We start from the raw sequence: 23544 nt of genomic DNA on the forward strand, positions 1-23544 counted from the left end.
ATCTTTTATTTTTAAATTATATGAGCAAATTGTTCATTACGATCAAGGTAAAAGATGGTGGTTTCATTCCTGTCTGTGCGCATTTTTGGTTCTTAGCATCAGTAGCACACATTCCCAGTCAAGTAGAGTGATTCGACATATAGTACAACAGCATTCCACCCAACATCCCATCGTTCTAAGTAACAAACTGTCCCTTGCAAATAAAAGCTGAAACACACACTGGTTCACTTGTTGAACCAGGACAACGCATTGAGAGAGAGTTACAGGAAAGTTCTGACTTGCTGTTAGTATTTTAAATGTAAACATTTCAAGTTTTTTTTGGTCCAGGTAAAGGCCTGGATCAAATTCAGGATGTATCTTTTCAAACTATCATTGTGGTTCTGCTCGCCGAGCTGGGAATTTGTGTTGCAGATATTTCGTCCCCTGTCTAGGTGACATCCTCAGTGCTTGGGAGCTTCCTGTGAGGCTCCCAAGCACTGAGGGTGTCACCTAAACAGGGGACGAAACGTCTGCAACACAAATTCCCAGCTCGGCGAACAGAACCACAACAATGAGCACCCGAGCTACAAATCTTCTCACAAACTTTGGAAACTATAATTATATCCAATTGCATCCTGTTAAATTGTTTAGCAAAAAAAGGGACTGAGTTAAGTTTTTAAAAGGTCACAGCCTGTTATGCTATTAACATTATGTACCTTATTTCTGGCACCAACTATGCTCTATAGAATGCATTGCATAAAGTTAGTATGAAGAGTTTTGTTTTGCAAGCCTGTACCCATTAAGAACTGGACTGAGGCTGACCAAACTTTGTTCATGTCAGATGCCAGTGCCTCAGCTATCAGAGAGGAGTGGCAGCAGTCGCTACTGACACCAAACCAAGATTCTAAAGGATAGAGGGCAAAAGCAAAAACAGCCACTGAATCAAATGATATCATTTGTTTGTTTGTTTGTTTGATGGTCAAATGCTGGAACTCTTCACGTTTAGAAATGACAAGATCAGCTTCTGAAGCAACACACAATTCTCTTTTTTAATTTAGATTGTGCCAAATTTTGTACTTGACCCACATTAAGTATCTGATAGTAAATCCATAGCATAGGTAGAACCAGATTTACAAGCCAGGAAAAGGGATTACTTCTGTGGGTCCATTTCCTCAAAATCCCCATAACTTTAAAAAGGTATGAAAACATATCTGCAGCAAATAAATTACTTGAAATTTCAAGTTAATAGTGCAGTGTGTCAGTGGAAACACAATGTTTGAGCGTTCAGGCCATTCTACCGGTTATGGCAATAAGTGGCAGCTTTGCAGTTTTCTAACTATAAAGTTAAACAAAAATGTACTAATACAACTTGTAAAATAAGCCTCTATTTACAGTTGTCTTGTTAAATTAAACAAATCTTGTACTTTTGTAATGTGAAGAGATGCTATAGTGGCACTTCAATAAAGCATGGTAATGGCAGCTATTATTGCAGTGCACATATGTACTTCACCAGAATCAATAAATCCCCGATGACATTCAATAGATAGCATTTGCAAATTTTGCATCTGATTTGAATTGAACACTTGGTAGCTGAAAAAAGGTAACTGAGAACAGGCACCTGGAAGGCAAGAGCTACTGTGTTTATCTAACCTGATAATTGCGCGAAACATAACCATCTTAGAGAAAATTTCCATTTCTGAATATGTAAATTAAATATTTGTGTAGTCATTAAACAGTTTCTTGTGCATGCCAATAAAATATATGCCACCTACAACATTTAGCACATAAAGAATCAAATAATTACATTAGCAAGGTTTTTTTAAAAAAAGGAACAGAATCTGGAAAGACTCTCAGTATTTAGATAATGAACAAATGCAACAAAGTTTGTTTATTTGTACAAAAACATTTTAAAACTCTAATAAATACTGTGTGGTGGGTATCAGCTTTCACAACCAACCAGCAGATAGCCACAGGAATATTGATCACATCCTGTGAGCAGAAAAAAAGAAGAGAAGTCTAAGTAGTTCATCTTCCCCTGAAAGGCGGGGAAAATCATTTAATGTGCACTGGTCTGTCATCAGACTTTAGCCGTTTTCGCCGAGGTTGAACGAAGTCATCGTCTGAATCCTCACTGATATGAGCTTCATCTTCATGGTCGGAATCTGATTCTACCAGAGGTGTAAAGGTTCTGTCTGAATAAACCATCTGTAGCTTTGTTTCAAAATAGCTTTCTAAAGCCTTTCCAGCCTGGGCTACCTCCGAATCTGTCTGAAAGTGAAAGGAATGCAGAAGTATTTAATATTACACCCAGTGTTGGCATCATAATGTATTCATTCACAAAACCCTTGAATATGAACTGCTAAGTTGTGATGCATCAAACCCATACAGACCTTCCATTTCCCATTTTGTTTCAGATGAATTGATCTCAGCCAGAGAAGAGTTGAATTCTTTTGACTGAGCTTAGTGCTCTTAGGCTTTGGATCTCAGTGTAGGAAATGGGCCAAGGTCTATGCTTGGCAATCAAATACAAGAACATTTGCTAGAGTAGGTCTTAGTTTAAATAAATTAATCTATTAAATCTTACTGTCTAAAGTTTCAAATATCACTTAGATGAGGAGATAAGAGCATGCCAGGCCTTACTAAACTACACTATTGCAAAAAGTACATTCAGGTGACAAGCATGTGATTGAGACAAATTCTTCAAATTTGTTACAACTTGCATAAGAAGTCTACTTTCAAGAAAAGCAGAACCTTTGAAAGTTAGTGCATATAAAAACATATCTTAGTGAATACAAAACACTCAAAACAAATGCTCTCAGATTTTTTAAATTTTCTGATTTTAAAGCATGCAGTCAATAGACCAGATGGTTATGTCCTTAATATGTCAAAGGCTTTTATAAGTACCTCAGAAGTAGCTAAAAAAACACACTTTCCTCGGTCACCACTTTATAACCATTCAATACAAGTAAATAACATTGTATTTTCATTAATGTCAATGTCACAAAATATTAGGTTTCTCCAATACTATTCAAGCTTTCCATATATAGTTTTGTTCATACCACATCGGTTATGAATAATTACAGTGTCCTAATTCACCAAACATAAAGCACAGCTCAAACATTAACTCAAGTTTTCAGCATCATCCCTGAATGAAAATAATCAATTGCATTTGTATAGTCTTTCACCACCTCCGCTAATAAATTACTTGCAATATACACATTACAGATAAAGGCAGCCAGTATGCAACTAAGGTACCACAAATATCAGTGAGATAATGATCAGATAAACGATTAGGTTAATTGAGGGCTAACTATCCACCAGTATACGGCAGTGCTCTGCTACAAATAATGCCACCAAATTGTTTTCATCTACATTTTGGCAGCTGCTAGGACTTCCATTTAACATTCAAACTGAAAAGTTTGAAACTCTCCCTCATTCCTGCACCAAAGCACTCCTGTGCTCAGGTCTCCAAACTTAGCTTGAACCCACCACTTTGACAATCTGCTACCATTGAATCAAGGTTGGCAGATTAAGTACCCGATTAGTATATTATATACATACTTTGCCTTTTTGACATCTTTATATCTCTCTCAAACTTCATTATCTTATATCTGCTTAGTGAATTTGAAAAAAAATCCAGTTCCTGACAACTTGCACTATAAATTAGCCTTGTGGCTAAACAAAAAGGATTTCAGTTGCTCTACACATCTACATCATCTGCCAGGTGGACAATTTATACAAGTAAAGCATTTAAAGGAATGAATTTCTGTTTTTAATGTGTATTTATTACCTTTATGCATCTCTCAATCAAAGCCTAACATTATAATATTAAATTTCACATCTGACCTTTGAGAACTAAGTTTTCAAACATTCTTAGGGCTGACAATAAAGACAGCTCTAATAATACTAAACCTCCAAGAGGCCAGTGGAAGTGAAATACAAACCATCTGGCTTTGTTAATTTCCATTCCATCCATTTTCTCAAAGCAACTTAGCTGACAACTGTAGAACATCCTAAATACTACAATACTAAGGTTTTTTTGGACGCAAAGTAACATAATAGTTGATGCTGACAAACTGAACATTTTCTGTATGTGGGTACCCACATTCAAACATTCCAGGCCCATACCCTGTACAATCTTGAGATTAATAGATGACAACCCTCTGCTACACTAATGGGGCATTTCCTTTTGTTACACCTAAAACTTTTTTTTTTGAAGATTAATATGTTAATGAAAACTGAGGAGCAGCAGTCTGCAGTGGGTTCATATTCATGGCATGCTGAATGCTTACGGCCAGTAAAGTCAACATTATCTCACCAACTTGCCTGAATCTGAGCCAAAGGTGTCAAACAATCCCTTGCACAATGAATGCAATCTGATGGAATGGACAGTGGCTAAAATAATATTCTGAGATTATGTTTCATAAATAACTCTTTCCATTCCACAAACCTCACGTGGAATTTCAGCTTTACATAAACAACCAAATTCAACTGATACACACTGCAGAGAAAGAAACAGGTCTGTCATAAGCAGGGGTGATGTTTTACCTTGGTTCTCATTTCCCTTTCTTTGGTCCTCATGAGGGCCTGAGGACCATTTTGAACCCCAGGTAATAGGGTAACCTTTATGAGACAATAAAATTCATAACATAAATTTGTTTTATGTAGCACTGATAGAGACAAACATCAAAGTTTCCTTAATATTTACAGTTTACCCTTTAAGCGCATATTTGTTCAACCAATTTAACAAAATCCATGCTACGTGCTGAAAAAAGGCTTGTTTCTTAAAAATGCAAAATGAGGTGTAGAATAATATAGCAGTTAATAGCTATCAATATCACTTGGAACTGTCATGCTAACATCTTCAATATCCTTTGCCGAAGTTTAAAATGTTTACTGTTTCCTGTGTGGCCATTATCTTCAGCAATCTAAGTGTAATATTACTATATGAACAGATTGAGCATTGATCGTGTGTTGCACAAAGTAGAACTTTGGCAATTTACATCAATAACAGCAGCATATTTGTACATATCCTGTCTCGCCTGTGAATCTGGTGAGTAGCTAAGTTTTATTCAGAGTTTATCACGCAGTCTCACTATTATAAAAGTAAACAAAGCATTTCTTGAGAATTTATATCAGATTGTGTGTCGACTCTCAAGTCTGGAATACTGACTAATATTGAAATCCCCCACTGAGTAAAGACATATGGTTCTGTAGTGAAACCTAACTCTTGGTCTTTTAGGCTTAGTGCGGGAAAGATTAGTGCTCTTAATACTCAGGGATCCCTAGCAACCAGCACTTCCATTCCTGACCAACCATGGGATTGGACTTAATGAAGTGCATTTCTAGTACATCTGCAACGTCCCACACAGCAACAGTTCTGGCTACCTGTGTAAAAAGCCCACCGAGATACACTTCCTGAGCAGTGAGAAAATCAATGGTTGCTTTACTAATGTGAGAAAGTGGACAGAATAGTAAGAATACAGATCTTGTGTGCTGTTTATTATGTGATATGACAACTACAGAATTGTCTAGCTATAAACTTTGCAATAGATAGCTAAGTTTTTAAATCTTCATCTTAGCTTAGGCATGTTCGGGTCCATTTCAGTTACAGGATGACAGAATTTCAGAGGGGCTGAATATATGTTACTAGCACAAATAATATTTTGCCAAACCTAACAAACTGTTATCTAAATGACTGTCAAATTACAGGCAGAGCATACTTAACAGCGACAAAGTACTTCATAAAATCATCTAACTTCAGTAGCTTTATCAGATAGCCTGTGAACAATTCACTTATGGTGAAAACAGGTGAGAAAAGAACTTTTAAATCATAAGCCTAAAATAACACTTCAACTTTAATTATACAGGGAGAAATTTAATCATGTACTGTAATATAGTTGCACGGAGTTGTACTACAAACTACCGCTGAAACTGCAAGACTGTTTGAAGATTCTTATGGCCATTTTCTTGCTGTCAAAGTTAAAAAAAAGCTTTCCAGTACGGAACTTCAGTCAAAATAAAAGCACTTTATCAAAAGTGCATGTAGTATTACATTGAAGGCTTTTTCCATCCTTGCTTTACAGAGTTAGCCAAAGTAAAATACATACTTAAAAGGACTGCAAGCTTTAAAACTTCAAAGTATTAGTTAAATCAAATTACACAGTGTGCCCTGATAACTGCCATCCAGGTCCCCAAGGACAGAGGTTGTTGAAAGGAACAAACTATGTTTAAATAATTATCAGCAATAACTTGGTCTTCATATTTAGAATCCATTCACTTCTCATTTATGGCCATTGATATCCACAAAGTACACATTATGGAAAGTTACATATGAGGCACAGTGATGAGAGATTCTTGCACTCCAATCTGTCACAGCTGTCAGATTGTAAACCCAAGTAAACAGAAAGGGGCATATCTACACAGTAATTAGTAGAGAAAACTCTCAGCTGTATCTAACACCTGCAGGAATACCTAGCTTGTTGGGAACACAATATGACCACCAAAAATCTTTGGTTTTCTTCAAGCAAATTAACTAAGACAATAAATAAATTTAGAATGTTTTTAAATGAGCACAGTGGTTAAGTCATTTAAGCAGAGTTTAGGCATTCTAGGAAGAACTTGAATGCAGATGGCCAAGTGGGTTTTGATAGTGAGGGTCCCCTGATTAATACTATGACAACAATTTTAGCCCTTTATTACACTTGCTGATTTTGTCAAATAACAAGTTTGTCATTTCAGCTTATAATGGCAAAACAAAACTGTATCCTGCGGAAGATGTGGCTAAGTACTGATGTTATGCTACCAAGGACGGACCAAGCTTTCCAAACTAAACATCAAACTACAAAGTGAAGAACAAGTGCCAGAAGGAGAAAAACACAAGATTTACTGAAATTTTGTGGATCAGGGAACAGCTTCAAACTGCATATTTAAAGATTCAAAGTAGTGCACAGCAAAGTCACAGCTCCTTGAACCCAATTGCTCCAACTGGCATTTAGGTTCCATTTGAGGTTCCCCTCCCCTCTTCTTCAAACCCTAACATCATCTCTATTCTTTTTCAACTTCACGTATTGATCTAGCTTTCCCTGGAACACACTGAAGTTATGTAACTCAACCTAACTATGAATGGTGAGAAGGATAGTGATAAAAAAAAACAAAAGGCTAGCTGGGCTGGTGGAATGGGCAAGCACATTGCGTAGATACATGGAATGACACATTTTGGCAGGAACACAGAGGAGATCTAACAAAATAAAGTGCACATTTCTAAAGAGAATACAGGAGAGAGAGAGAGAGAGAGAGAGAGAGAGGCAGAGAGAGAGAGGCAGAGAGAGAGAGAGAGAGAGAGAGAGAGAGAGAGAGAGAGAGAGAGAAAATTGGGGGCTTACAGCAATTGACATGGGCAGAAACAGCAATTAGTGACACAATGCTGGAGTTTATAAATAGAGGGATACATTATAAGTTCAAGGAAGTTATGAAGAACCTGGAAAACACTTCATTCTCAACTGGAGGATGGCATCTATCCCAGGGCACTACTCAGGAAAGATCTGAAAACTATAGACCAACGGGAAAGATTTACAAGAATGATTCCAGGAACAGGGACTTCAGGTATGTGGGTGGATGGGACAAGCTCTGTTTCTCCTTTGAAACATTCACAGAGATTTAATTGTGGTATTCAAAATCGTGAATCATCTAAACAAAATAAAGTGTTGCCATTGGTGGAATGACTGCGAATCAAAGGACACCAATTTAAGCTGAATGATGCTTTTTTAAAAAGAGCGAGTTGGGGAATGCATGCTTAAGCACATAGTTAGCAGAAGCAGGTTCAATTAGTTTCTAAAGTAAGTTGGATAAGCACTTGCACAAAAATAAATTCCAGGGCTACAAGGAAAAGAAGGGGAGAAAGATTAGAGAAGTTATTCTTGCATGCAAGACCTCTTTGTATGCTATATTCATTCTATGATTCTACAAATAATGTTGTTTTGCAGCTTTAAGAAATAAACTAATATCTACTTAACTGAAAATGTGTTGCTGGAAAAGTACAGCAGGCCAGGCAGCATCCAAGGAGCAGGAGAATCAACGTTTCGGGCATGAGCCCTTCTTCAGAAATTAGGAAAGTGTGTCCAGCAGGCTAAGATCTACTTAATTCTTCTACTCAGTTCAATGAATGAACTTATATTGTAATTACAGAAAAACTTACAGAATTCCGTCATCTTGGGCATAGTTTGCACATGATCCCTAATGCTTCAATATATTTGTTGCAATATGGAGACCGTACCTGAGTTCTGAGCATAGTCTACACATGGCTTTGAATTCTTCCTCAAAAAACAAATAGCAGTCTTTTGCTGGTTGCTTTTAATGACACTTTTTAAACCTTTAAGTTTCCATGCTGTATCTGGCCTCCTTATTCTTATTAAAATCATAAATGCACAAATCAGCTCTCACCTAACTACACCAAAATTCATTTCATATCTAAGCAGCCATTCTTCAAACGTGTTAAGAGTTTATTTTACTTTGATGCTATATTCCTCAACACTGACTCTCTCTCAATTGTGACAATGCATTTTGATTCCAGATTTTGCCTCAAGCATTTCCCTATGAAGTACACCTCCCATCCTCTGCCAATCTCAGCTCACTGCGGTTAACCCTTTTTTTTTAAACAGTTTATGCAGCCAGTTTGCTTTTCATTCCATTCTTCCTGATACTACATGTGCTGAACCTGGCCCAAAATGTACTTGTCTTTTGAAAATCCATGTGTATTGCAATTACTATTATACTCATCCTTAATTTTGTTACTTTAAGAAGAATTCAATAAAAGGTTATACTGCACTTCTGGTTTGGAGATGAAATTCAAACCAAACTTCATTCAAATCTGGGATTACTAAAAGCAATATGAAAAATAAGCTCTTAAAATGAACAGCAAAACAACACTGCTATCAGAAACAGCTAACAGAACCTGAAGGTTTTGGTGCATTTGACATTTTTACACATTCAAATTCATACACTGTACTTACTTCATTGAATTTTTCACAGTTCTTGAAAATGAGCCTAATGTCAGCTACAAAGTTCTCTGGTGTTTGGTAATGTTGAGAGTGCTTTTTCTGCAATTTCATTTTCACTCTGGATAAATCCATTGGATTCTTAATTATTCTGTAGTAATCAGGAACCTAGAAGGAAAAAAATAGCATGATCCTACTTTTGCGGTGATTTCAATAATATATTTTGTCAAAGTACTAAACAGTGTGTAAAATGCTTACACTGGATTTTGAATATACTGGTAGAGGGCAGTTAAGAAAAAGGATGCAAAGATTCCTTTTTAATTCAAGCTAAAACAAAATCCTGTCCCAATCTTTACAATTGATGCAAGAAAAAAAAAGTGCATTTATATAGTGGTTTTTACATGGAAAATATCCCAAAAACCAAGTTTCAGAATTAGTAGTCAGTGGTACAGCATGGAAACAGGCCTTTTGGCCCAATGTGTACACGCCGACCAGATTTCCTAACATGAATTAGTCCCATTTGCCCTCTTTTGGCCCATATTCCTCTAAACCTTTCCTATCCATGTACCTGTCCAAATATATATTTCAAACACTGCACTGCACCCATTCTACCACTTCCTCTGGTAGCTCGTTCCATATGCGCATCACCCTGCATAAGAGAGAGAGATACCTCTCAGATCCCTGTTAAGTCTTTTCCCCTTCACGTCACAGCTATGTCCTCCAGCTTTGGACTCTCTTTTCATAGGGAAAAAGAGCTTTCCCCTTAACCTTACTTCTGATTTTATAAACCTCTAGAACAGACCTGGGCATTTTAAGGCCCACGGACCATACCCAGCCCTTTGGTTGTTCCTGTCTGGCCCGCATGAGGTCAATCTTAAATTAGAACATAAATGAAAAAGTATTTACGCCATGCATACAACTGTGTTGCTTTTGTTTTGAAAAGAATGTTTTTCTTATTTCCGTATGGACGCACGTGTGCGTGTACAGCTAAAAGTGATGCTTGCTGGCTAGCCCTCAAAATGTCAGCTCACGCCAAGACAAGTTATATGTCATATCCCACAAAATTACCAGAAACAGTAAACAGTTTTCTGATGGAGAGTTTATTAAGGAGTGCTTGTTGGACTCTGCAGAACTAATATGCCTGGAGAAAAAGGAGGCATTTGAGAATGTGCCATTCTCCCGACGCACTGTAACGAGAAGGATTGGGGACATCGCGAGAAATGTGGAGCTTCAGCTGCAGCAGAGAGCGGTCACCTTTTGACTTTTTTCCCTTGGCTTTGGATGAGAGCTGTGACGCACGTGACACAGCCCAGCTACTCCGCTTCATACGTGGGATAACTACGGACTTTAAAATCACGGAGTAGCTGGCAGACATGCAGTCAACGAAAGGAACAACAACTGGTAATAATTTGTTCCTGGAGGTAAATGCATGTTTGGACACGTTGGGACAAGCTGGCGGGTGTGACAATGGATGTTATTCAACTCTAATGGGGAAAAAATGTTGGGACTCAAAGAGAATGCAGGATAAAGTGACAGAAATTGACCCTGAATAAAAACTGGTGTTTTTGCATTGTATCATACATCAGGAAGTGCTGTGTGAGTCAGTGTTAAAAATTAACCATGTGGTTGATGTTGTAACTAAAATAATTAACTTCATCAGGGCAAGAGCTTTGAATCACAGGCAGTTTGTTACACTTTTGGAGGAAAATGAGACTGAACATCGTGACTACCACACGGCTGTCAGGTGGCTCAGCCCGGGGCAAAATGCTGAAAAGTGTATGGGACCCAAGAGAAGAGATTCAAGATTTCTGTGTGAAGAAAGGGAATGGCACTCCACAGCTTTCAGATGCAGACTGGATTGCAGACCTTGGTTTTGCTGTTGATGTGACTGCACTTACGAATGAATTAAATGTGAAACTGCAGTGCAAGGGCCTTTTTGTGCATGAAATGTACAACTTGGTGAAGGCTTTTATGAGAAAGCTGCAGCTTCTCTCAAGCCAAATGGAGGACAACATTCTCACCCACTTGCCAACACTGAAGGAAGCCACACCTTCAGCTGATTACCTCCACAGGTACTCATCTATGTTAGAAGCACTGCATGGGTGAACTTTCAAGGCGATTTCAAGACTTAAAACGGTCGAGAATGAAATGCACATGATTTTTTCCCGATTTACATGCAATGTGGAGAATGCACCTAGTGATGTTCAGCTTGAACTCATTGACTTGCAGTCTACCATAAGGAACTTTGTTGAAGGCCTTGCTGAAGTCCATGCAAAAGAATATTTTTAAGAGCAGTGACTAAATGATTGTTACAAGTGATAGAGTTTAAAATGACACAAAAAAGGTGAGGGTAGTGAAAGCACAAAAAGGTTTAAGCAGAAACCTCTTAAGAGTACAGGGTTGAAGCATGTCAAGTTTAGGTTGAAAATGATGGAGAAAAAGGAAGGAAAACACAAGCACAAAGTCAGAGAAGCATGATTTTGGTTGGGATCGAGAAGGGTTCCAAGAGTATAAGGACTAGGAGGAGGTTACTGATAGGGAATGGACAAGGCTATGAAGGGAATTAAACATATAGATGAGATTTTCAAACAGAGATGTTGGGGGACTATAGTTAAATATATATTCATAGAAACAGGAGTGATGGGGAGCAATAAGTTAGCATGTGGACATTTCAGTTGTAAACCATCTAAAGTCTGTAATTGATGGAAGAAAGGAGGGTCAGAAGAGTGTTGAAATTTTCACATAAAAAAGGAGTGGTGGAATTGTGGTTGGAATACAATAAGGAGTATTACCACTAAGGCTAGAAAGTACATTATCATTCCCTAATCCCTACCTCTGCATTGGTCAGAACAGGAAGTTAGCACTCCATCCAGTTATTGTTATGGCCAATAATTTATTGTTTCTATACAAGGTTTAAAATAAGCATATCCATCAGCAATGTTTCTTCAACAAAAAAACAAAATGATTGATCAGTGTGAAAATACGATTCATTTGGCAAAGATGGCAAGCTAATTAACAGTTTGAAATAAAAGTGTAAATATTTACCCTCAAAAAAAAAAGCTTCTCTGCAGACATTAGTTTTGAACACATCATTTGAAAGCAAAGACGACTTAGAGAAACTCAAGATGTCTTTCATTTGGTGCTCTGGTGCACCAAAACAGGTGCCATCAAACAAGGGCAGCTGTCACTGGGATTGTTGCAGATAGTTTGTTTTGGAATCATCTAAAATTCAGAGGCTGTCCAAGGGAAGAACTACACCAGTTTTTCAAGTCTTATACTAGACTCTCCGTAAGGGTTTTCTCAAAGGAAGAGCATTAACTGAGTAGCAGGCTGAATCCCAAGCAATACATAAAACAAAACTTTAAGCACCAGTAATGTGATTTCCAGTGATCAAGTTCAAGCAGTTAGCTTAAACCATGACTTAAAATTAAAAAAAATCCTAACTTCCTTTGATGATACCTCAAAAAATGAAGCACCTTCTTAAAACTTACATCCTTGGTGAAATTAAATGTCATTATTAAATGCATTTCATTACAAAATGTGCAAATGAAACAAATAATTAAAAAAAATTTCAAGCACATTTACACATATTCACATTCATTCTTGGCATACAACTTATAGTGTTATGCTGGCACCATCTGTGGTACTCAAACTCAGGGCAAATTAAAATTCTACACAAAACATCAGCAATTACACTGCTTTTCCCTGCAATGAGGACGATTTTAAAACTTTAGATTTGTAGTCAGAAACTCTGTTGAATTCATTCTAGCGTTTGGAGTTTGTCTGTCAAGGGCAAGGGGTTCTGAACATTACGTACCAGGAGCCTTGTAGCGGTAACAAAAATACTTCAAAATATTTAAGAGTTAGCAGCAATTTCTAGGGTTTCTTATACCACTGCAGAATTTTTTTTGGTGTCACAGAATCATACAGCATGGAAACAAACCCTCCAGTCCGTGCCTAACATAACCCCAAACTAAACTAGTTCCACCTACCTGGTACTGGCCCATATTCCTCCAAACCTTTGTTCATCATGTACTTATCTAAATGTCTTTTAAACATTGTAATTGTACCCACATCAACTTCCTCAAATTTCATTCAACAAGTGAACCATCCTGTGTCAAAAATTTGCCCTTCGTGTTCTTAAAATCTCTTTTCTCTAACCCTAAAAACATGCCCCCCTTGTCTTGAAATTAAACTTCCATAATGTCGCCTTTCAACCTCCCAAGCTCTAGTGAAAGCAGTCCCAGCCTTTCTTTTAACTCAAACCTTCCATACTCGGCAACATCCTGTTAAATCTCCTCTGAACCCTCTCCAGCTTAGAGTCAGAGTCATAGAGATGCACAGCACAGATACAGATCCTTCAGTCCAACCCGTCCATGCCGACCAGATATCCCAATCCAATCTAGTCCCACCTGCCAGCACCTGGCCCATATCCCTCCAAACCCTTCCTATTCATTTGCCTCTTAAATGGCATCCAAATGCCTCTTAAGTGTCGCAATTGTACCAGCCTCCACCACATCCTCGAACAGCTCATTCCATACACAAACCACCCTCTTCGTGATAAAGTTGACCCATAGGTCCCTTTTATACCTTCCCCCTCTCACCCTAAACCCATGTGCTCTAGTTCTGGACTCCCCGACCCCAGGGAAAAGACTTTGTCTATTTATCCTATCCATGCCCCTCAATAATTTTGTAAACCTCTAAGGTCACCCCTCAGCCTCCGGCGCTTCAGGGAAAACAGCCCCAGCCTGTTCAGCCTCTCCCCTATAGCTCAAATCCTCCAACCCTGACAACATCCTTGTAAATCTTTTCTGAACCCTTTCAAGTTCCACAACATCTTTCCGATAGGAAGGAGACCAGAATTGCACGCAATATTCCAACAGTGGCCTAATCAATTACCTGTAGAGCCGCAACATGACCTCCCAACTCCTGTACTCAATACTCTGACCAATAACGTAAAGTATACCAAAACACCTTCTTCACTATCCTATCTACCTGCAACTCCACTTTCAAGGAGCTCCAAGGTCTTTGTTCAACAACACTCCCTAGAATCTTACCATTAAGTGTATAAGTCCTGCTAAGATTTGCTTTCCCAAAATGCAGCACCTCCCATTTATATGAATTAAACTCCATCTGCCACTTCTCAGCCCATTGGATCATCCGATCAAGATCCTATTGTAATCTGAGGTAAACTTCTTGGCTGTCCACCACATCTCCAATTTTGGTGTCATCTGCAAACTTACTAACCATATCTCTTATGCTCGCATCCAAATCATTTATGTGAACGATTTCTCAGGCCTCCAGTCTGAAAAAACAATCCTCCATCACCATCCTCGGTCTTCTACCTTTGAGCCAGTTCTTATTGGAAAAGAATCCCACTGGCTTCGCTAGCTAAACAAAAATTGGTTTTAACCTCTCAAAAGGATACTTGCCATCTCCTAGCCACACCACCTTAGCTTTATTTTGCAGCAAGTGAAGCAGCTAGACTGCTGAAATTTGGTAGGAACTATACATCCTAAAAATATATGATGTCCCACTTGGTCTTGGAGGCAGGGAACTTCATCAACACTTATAGATCAGTGAACATCATTGGTTGGGAAATTATTGGAAAAGATTCTTACAGACAGGATTTACCTGCATTAGGAGAAGAATGGACTTACTGGAGATAATCAGCATAGCTTTATGCAGGGGAGGTCTTGGTCTCAGAAGCTTGAGTTTTTGAGGAAGTGACAAAGATGATCACTGAGGATAGGGCAGTGGATGTGGTCTACATTGACTTTACGAAAACATTTGACAAGATCCCTCATGATAGGTAAGTCCAGAAGATCAAATCATATGGAATCCATGGTGACTCACCGAGTTGGGTACAAAATTGGCTTGGCCATTGAAGACAGAGTGCAACTGTGTTGGCGTTTTTCTGAGATGATCAGTAATGGCGTTCCACAAGGATCAGTGTTGGGACTTCTGTTATTTGTAATATATATAAATGAAACATTTGGAATTGGTAAGCTTGCAGATAACATGAAAATTGATGGGAGTTGTAGACAGGAAGGATATCAAAAGATGCAGCAGAATATAGATCAGCTGGAAAGTTTGTCAGAGAAATGGCATTTGGAGTTTAATCCAGATAAGTGCGAGGTGATGCATTCTGGGAGATCAAATGCAACAGGGAAGTATACAATAAATGGCAGGACTCTCGAGATCATTGATACACAGAGGGATCTTGGGGTTCAAGTCCATAGCTCCCTGAAGTAGAAACACAAGTGGATACGGTAGTAAAGTAGGCATATGGTATGCCTGCCTTCATCAGTTGGGGTATTGATTATAAAAGATGGCAAATCATATTGCCGCTGTACTTGCCAGTCTACATTTGGAGTATTGTGCACTACCACTGCACTTTAGGGAGGATGTGGAAGCTTTGGAGAGGCTGCAGAAGAGATTTACCAGGACGTTGCCTGGATTGGAGTGTATTAGCTAAAAGGGGAGGTTGGACAAACTTGATAGTTTTTGCTAGCGTGTTGGAGGCTGAAGGGTGACCTTACAGAAGTATATACAATCATAAGATGGAGCCTCTTTCCCAGAATGGAAATGTCAAATACAAGGGGGCATAGATTTAATGTGAGAAGTGATAGATTAAGAGAGATGTTCCAGACAAGTTTTTGTTTGTTTACAAACAGGGTGGTAGGTGCCTGGAATGCACTGCCAGGGGAGGTAGTAGAAGCAGATATAAAAGCAAAATTTAAGAGGCAGTTGAACAGACATATGAACAGGCAGAGAACAGAGGGTTACAAACCAAATTCAGGCAGATAGAATTAATTTAGAATACCATGGTCAGCACAGAAAAGGTGGTCCGAAGGGCCTATTCCTGTGCTGCACTGTTGTATTCATATGTGGCCTCTAGCTTTAAATTTTATTATTGGATGAATCTGCCTAATGCCTTCAAATTCTATACACCTTTGCCCAGGTTGGTTCACAAAATCTAAAATTTTTGTCTGTAAGCTTTCGGGACGAGCACATTTACACAGATAATAGACTTTTTGTCATTTCAATCTGTATGGTTTCCTCTGAAAGCATGGCATAATTTTATTAGCTTTGCTCATCAACCTGTTTACTATAAGCAATGTTTTAGCCACATCTGCTTAGATGCATTTCTTTTGAAATAATAACTATCATCAAGTTTTCGGAAGGTTTGCACAAATTCAAACAACTCCCATTCGTTCGTGGACTGGAGCTAGATCTTTTCTTGAAGCTAGAGGCATCTATTTTTCTTCCTTTATGCCTTTCTCTGTAATTTTAGTCTCAGCTTCTTGAATGTTGTGTTTTTTTGCCTTTCCAAATCTATGAAATGCTCTTACCTTCACCACTCTGAAATTCTAGCTCCAACATTTTCTTTTCCAACTAAACCTGTTCAGTCCATTATAAATTTGCCTTCTTCCAATTCTACCCATTCCTCTGGTTCTTCCACTACAATCTTAACTTTTTGGCCACTCGATTATGAATTTTAAGCTTCTTAGACGTTAGTCTCATATCTAACTGCAAGTGCTCCATCATATTCAATAGTTGGGCTGTGGATATTTCCTTTAAAGAATGATAAGGCTAATAGCATGCTGGCCTTCATAACAAGAGGAATTGAGTATAGAAGCAAAGAGGTGCTTCTGCAGCTGTACAGGACCCTGGTGAGACCACACCTGGAGTACTGTGTGCAGTTCTGGTCTCCATATTTGAGGAAAGACATTCTGGCTATCGAGGGAGTGCAGCGTAGGTTCACGAGGTCAATTCCTGGAATGGCGGGATTACCTTACACTGAAAGACTGAAGCGACTAGGCTTGTATACCTTTGAGTTTAAAAGACTGAGAGGGGATCTGATTGAGACATAAGATTATTAAAGGATTGGACACTCTGGCAGCAGGAACCATGTTTCCGCTGATGGGTGAGTGCCGAACCAGAGGACACAGCTTAAAAATAAGAGGTAGACCATTTAGGACAGAGAGGAGGAGAAACTTCTTCACCCAGAGAGTGGTGGCTGTGTGGAATGCTCTGCCCCAGAGAGCAGTGGAGGCCCAGTCTCTGGATTCATTTAAGAAAGAGTTGGATAGAGCTCTCAAAGATAGTGGAAATCAAGGGTTATGGAGATAAGGCAGGAAGAGGATACTGAGTAGGAAAGATCAGCCATGATCATATTGAATGGCGGTGTAGGCTCGAAGGGCTGAATGGCCTACTCATGCACCTATTGTCTATTGTCTATAATCTCACATTCCCAGCTTTGGACATCTTGGACAACAAATTTACGTTACAACTGAGGTTGAAGAGAACAATGTCACTCTCCAGCCACATCACAAATTTAAATTACTTACCTAATTATCAAAATGGCCAATTTTATACTTTATAATAGATTTCAAATAAAAAGGATTCATCAACCAGGTTTCTGAATTCATAGCCCCAATTAAACACAGTAAAAAAACAACTTTCTCTGAAAATAAAAAAGGTAAATGTAGGCTGCAGTAATGTTCACCACAGGTTTCAGTCAGAGTCTGAAACAGGTAGAAGGGTGTCACTAAACAAAGGCAGCTGTCACCGAGACTACTGCAGACACAGGTAGCCCAGGAATTGTTGAGAATCCAGGGATTTGTCCAGAGAACAATTTAAAAAAATTCTTTCACTGGAGTCTCCAGAATGGTTCTCTTAGAAAGACAAAGTAACAGCTGAGTAATTTTGCTCTCTCTAACAAGCAAGCTATACCCCTAACTCCAAACCATTTCCAGTAGACAGGTTCAAACAATTAGATTCAGCCATGGGACTTCCAGTGCCTTTCAAAAAAAATTCCCAATGTCCTCTTTATAAAGAATGTCCAGGAATCTCTTCAGTACTCCAAATGAATCACTGTCCATAATCCTTTAACATGACCCTGAATAAAAAACTGATCAAGTGCCTTCATAACAAGGGTCACAATCTCAAATTAGATTAAAATAAAGAGATTGCAAACAGTCTTTGAGGCCAATACGATGGCTTGGGTGCAATTCAAGGTGTCAATGGTGCAAAGGTAAAGGTGAGGAAAGGCAATGACTTACGCCACCCTCCGATTAGCTGGAGAAAGCTATAGCTTATCCAGGACTGAATGTTGGACACATTTTTATAAAATTTTAATGGTGCAAGCATGCAGTGGTGTCGAGATACAGGTCAAAGATGAGGCAGTGTCTGGGCATGTTGCATCGTGTGAAGATGTGGGAGGGTGCCAGATACAAATATTTAAGAGTTTGAAGGAAGCAATACAAAAACTAGTGCAGAAATTATTGATTAAAACGCTCTAGCTACAATCAGATAATCAGGAAAGGAGCACTGAGTTGGCCAGTGGGAAAAGAGGCATCAGAAAAACAGTTAACTATATTGCAGACCTTATGAAATTAATCATGGGAGTCAAAGTCATAGAGATGTACAACATGGAAACGGACCCTTCGGTCCAACCCGTCCATGCCGACCAGATATCCCAACCCAATCTAGTCCCACTGCCAGCACGCAGCCCATATCCCTCCAAACCCTTCCTATTCATATATCCACCCAAATGCCTCTTAAATGTTGCAATTGTACCAGCCTCCACCACTTCATCTGGCAGCTCATTCCATACACGTACCACCCTCTGCGTGAAAAAGTTGCCCCTGAGGTCCCTTTTATATCTTTCCTCTCTCACCCTAAACCTATGCCCTCTAGTTCTGGACTCCCCAACCCCAGGGAAAAGACTTTGTCTATTTATCCTATCCATGCCCCTCAATTTTGTAAACCTCTATACGGTCACCCCTCAGCCTCCGGCGCTCCAGAGAAAACAGTTCCAGTCTGTTCAGCCTTTCCCTGTAGCTCAAATCCTCCAACCCTGGCAACATCCTTGTAAATTTTTTCTGAACCCTTGCAAGTTTCACAACATCTTTCCAATAGGAAGGAGACCAGAATTGCACGCAATGTTCCAACAGTGGCCTAACCAATGTCCTGCACAGCCGCAAAATGACCTCTCAACTCCTGTACTCAATACTCTGACCAATAAAGGAAAGCATACCAAACGCCTTCTTCACTATCCTATCTACCTGTGACTCCACTTTCAAGGAGCTATAAACCTGCACTCCAAGGTCTCTGAGGGGAAAAACTAAAGCACAATAGTCACAGGATATCAATTGCAAAACTGGTTAATGCAGATTTGATACAAGAGGAATACAAACATAACATTTCTTGAGGGAGAATTGGGTATCGAATTGAGAAGTGATAACAAGTTCAATTAGTTCCCAGAAAAGGTTCAAATGGTGACAGTTCACTTGAAGGATTTTTGATGAAGTGTGTGGGTTGGCAGTTGACAAATTTAAAAATTTTTACTAAGTATGGGGATTAAAAAGCTAAACTGGATATCAGCATTAATAGGGTTTAGGACAAAAGAAACAGGTGGTGGATCTCATGGATGAGAGGTGGTCTTGGGAAGAACAGGGAGGAGAGAAACTATATAAAGTAGAAAGGGCAGCAAGATAGGTGGCCCGTATCTCAGCAGAAAAGAGTTAAGTTCTTTGCATTGAAGATTCAAGCTAAGAATGGAATGGCCATTTGAAGGTGGTGGTTAAGGCAATGGCCATGGAATAAAGCAGCTTGGGACGTATTTGCTTTTCAGAATGATTGTATAGTTAGTGGATAGCTTTTCGCACAGAATAAGATGATCCATCCGAGATCTATATATACCAGCCAATTATGTTGATGAATGACCACGCCACTGGTAAATCACGTACTCAAAATCGGCACAAACCATTGAGGTATGGAGAGTGATAGGTTTAAAGGACATGGATTAAACTGAAGGAAGGCACAAAGGTTCCTAAAATAGTTGGCATTTTTAAAATGATCTAAACTTGCATGCGTTGACCAAAATTTTAAAATTTGTCAATTCCAAAACTTGGAACTACTGGGTACTGTCAAAAGCATATTGATGTAGACAGGTTAGCATAATGGGCAGACATATGGCAGATGAAGTTTATTGCAGAGAAACTGATATTTTGATTGGAGAATGAGAAGCAATAATAAAAAATGGTGGGTGGCAGTACGGGGCGCAATGCTCAATCCATGGAAGAATCACCTGAAGGCTGTCATAGCCAGGAGATACCTGCTCTTCAGCCATAATGAATTAAAAAGTGACTAAGAGAGGACATGCTACTTTCAGAACTGTCAGGCAATTGCCAAACTGCAGACTAACGACAGCTCCATAGTGCCAAGAGTTTAAGTGTGGATGCTGCTATGGTTACAGTAAGGAGCACAAGGAACATGACTGCTCCTAGCATTTAGAGCAATGAGTGATCCTAGAGTTGAGGGAGAGTCAAGAACTAGAGAACACTGATTTATCGCGGTTAGCAAAAAAAAAAAAAACAAAAGATGCCATAGGAAGGAAAAAATGTTTAGACAGCTACTAGTCAGGGTGTGGAATGCACTTCCAGGAGATCATGAAGGCAGATTCAATTGTAATTTCAAAGTGGAATTGTATAACTTTCTGAGAAGAGAAACTAAACTTGCATGGCTACGGGAGGGGAGCATTAAGAGAGGGAGGAGCTGCGTTGCTCCTGCAGAGCGCTGGCAGGATAACAACAGGCTAAATGACTTAATTTTGTGTTGTGACCGTTCTATGTTTCTGAGATGGTCATGTCAATAACCCAAAACACAAGAGCAGTGAGGTAACATGCAATGGAATCAACCTGAATAAAGTAGGTTATTTAACAAGGAAAATATCTATGGAATATGTTTACCACTGGAGGAAAACAATGAAATAGTGACAAAGTTGAATCAGTTGTAACGTAGGAAATGCAGAATACTCCCAGATACAACAATGTGATAACCAGATAATCTATTTTTGTCAATTGGCAATGGGTCAGGACAAGTGATGACTCCACTGCTCTTTTCATTAAAGAATGCTTTAGGGTCTTTCCAGTCTTCCTGAAATAATATCACATTCAAAAGCCATGCAGCCTCTTTAGTTGTACACTCCATGGTCTCTTGGTTCTCTGATATAGAAGCATATGAGTGCAACTAACTAAACAAAAGCTGACACTGAATTAATCATTCCCAAAAAAACTGAAGGGTATCCTCTAATTGAGAGCTAAAAAAAATCAGAAACAATGAGCACAATTTGTTAGTTAATGTAGAGAAGAGATGAAAGGGATTAGGGGTCACCGTACATGATTGAATTAGCTAGAATACTAAAATTATTCGTGAATAGTGCCAATTAAAACTTAAGTTATGAATAATAGCAGCAGGATATTGCCAACATATAATTATTTAAAAGGAAGTTATAAAGAGACATTTGAGTTTAGGTTGTAAGGACTTGTTGTAAAAATTACATTGTAACTGCTTTACCTCTTCAAATAAATTGATTCTACCAGAGGAATTAATTATGTTATTATAGCTATGCACAAGTTCTACATTTATTTTAGTCTTTTGTTTCCTCAATAAATGCAGAAGGTTTACGCCAGCAACCCCACCACCCTGGTAACTGTGATTAGCAGTTCTTCCAATGCAATTGGAAAACATTAACAACATAAGAACAAGGAGCAGGAGTAGGCCATCCAGCCTGCTCTGCCATTCAATAAGATCATGGCTGATCTTTTTGTGGACTTAGCTCCACTTACCCACGTTTTCACCATATCCCTTAATTCCTTTATTTTTTAAAAAAAGTATTTACCTTAACTTTGAAAGCGATTACTGGAGTAGCGTCACCTACTTCCCTGGGCAAGGAATTCCATAGATTAACAACCCCCAGTTGAAGTTTTTTTGCAATTCAGCCTTAAATCTGCTCCCTCTAATCTTGAGGCCATGCCATTTTGTCCTAGTCTCACCTACCAGTGGAAACAGCCTATCTATTTCTATTTTGTCGCTTCCCTTCATAATTTATATTTCTATAAGATCCCTCCTCATTCTTCCGAATGCCAATGAACGTAATCCCAATCTACTCAGCCTGCCCTCTCAACTCCAGAATCAACTCAGGTGAACCTCCTCTGCACCTCCTCCAGTGCCAGTACATCCTTTCTTAAGGAGACCAAATCTGCACACAGTACTCCAGGTGTGGCCTCACCTGCAGCTTGTACAGCTGGAACATTACCCCTCTGCTTTTAAACTCAACCTAACCAAAATGTATGACTTCACATTTACTAACATTGTATTCCATCTGCCAAACCTTTGCCCATTCACTCAATATATCTATGTTCCTCTGCAAACTTTCATAGTCCTCTGCACACTTTGCCATTCGCCTTAGTGTGATCGGCAAATTTTGACACCGTACACATGGCCCCCAACTCCAAATCATCGATATAAATTGTAAATAATTGTGGTCCCAACATCGATCTCTGAGGTACACCACAAGTCACTGATTGCCAGCCAGAATAGCAGTCATTTATCCCCACTCTTTGCTTCCTGTGAATCAACCAATCCTCTATCCACGCTAATATTGTACCCCTAACACCATGCATCCTTATCTTATGCAACAGCCTCATGTGCGGCACCTTGTCAAAGAAATTAAGTTTCAGCTATTCTAAACATTTAACAAAGAGATTGAAAAACAATATTGGAAGTTATGTATTTTTGGGGGATAGGAAAGGAATTGAAATGAATTCATATTTCAAGAGTATTTGCACTAGTGGGAGGTACTACAAACACAGCCTACAAAGGATCCAAGAGATCTTTTCAAATATACTGAAAAGAATCAAAAATTACAAATAGCTTGGTTTTTCAAAGAACTGGGTAGCTAATCAGTAAATGGAAAATGTTAAATGCTCTCAAATAAATCTCAGGTTTCAATACTAGTTTGTGAAGACAGTTTTAAGTTCCCTTCTAATCACCTGTACTGGAAAGGATATGTAATTGAGTAAAGTTGGAATCAACTTCAATATCCCATTTCAAGTAAAAGAGCCTGTCAAATTCCCCATAAAAGTTTACACATGAAAAATAGCCACTCAAAAGGGTGAAGTAATGGGTGCCCGTACCAATTGAAATCATAGCACAAAATGCCACCCTCATGAAAAATGAAGACATTGCAATCTAAGCATAGACAGCCATTCATTATATCATTATATTTCCATTTAGATCTCCCCTTAGAAACATCACTCAGAACCCTGACACTGAAGGTGAATGCATTATTAGATGCCAGAATCTAGATATGGTACATAGTTGTATAAGCAAATGCACAAAGCTATGCATTAAGATGGATAAGTTAGCAGTATTAGTCAGAATCAAAGCATGGAGGATGGGTGTATAAGCAACTCCTAAGCAAGATACACAGTGTGGTACACTGTGTGGTAAATACACCATCCGGAGCTCTTCTGGCATAGCAGTTGCATCCCTAACTCTGGGCCACACTGGTCAAGTTCAAGTCCATCTACCACACGGGGATGATTAAAAATAGTTAAGTCACTATATATTGCTAATTGTATATTAAATATATTCAAATTTAGGCAAGAGGTGGGCATTAACTGAGGTTTCACTGTGGTCCTACAAATACTAATTTAAAATGAAGTTACTGTGTTTGGAAGTGTTTGTAGTCTATAACTGTAAATAAATGTTTATG

At 38.8% G+C, this 23544-nt stretch overlaps 1 protein-coding gene across 2 annotated transcripts in view; it reads right to left on the bottom strand.

The window, feature by feature from the left end:
- Nucleotides 1–472: 472 nt before the first annotated feature.
- Nucleotides 473–23544, bottom strand: part of trim33 (tripartite motif containing 33) — a 144120-nt gene continuing 121048 nt past the window's right edge. The window contains exons 18-20 of one of the 2 annotated variants that reach the window (XM_072563376.1): nucleotides 8991–9143; nucleotides 4528–4602; nucleotides 473–2247 (exon numbers count right to left, since the gene is read on the bottom strand). In XM_072563376.1, coding sequence (XP_072419477.1) covers nucleotides 2032–2247; nucleotides 4528–4602; nucleotides 8991–9143 — 444 coding nt within the window. In that variant the 3' untranslated portion in view covers nucleotides 473–2031. The remainder of the gene's footprint in view (nucleotides 2248–4527; nucleotides 4603–8990; nucleotides 9144–23544) is intronic. The other variant, XM_072563377.1, reaches the window with a different exon arrangement.

This window comes from Chiloscyllium punctatum, chromosome 45 (genome assembly GCF_047496795.1).
Source record: "Chiloscyllium punctatum isolate Juve2018m chromosome 45, sChiPun1.3, whole genome shotgun sequence".
NCBI lineage: Eukaryota > Metazoa > Chordata > Chondrichthyes > Orectolobiformes > Hemiscylliidae > Chiloscyllium > Chiloscyllium punctatum.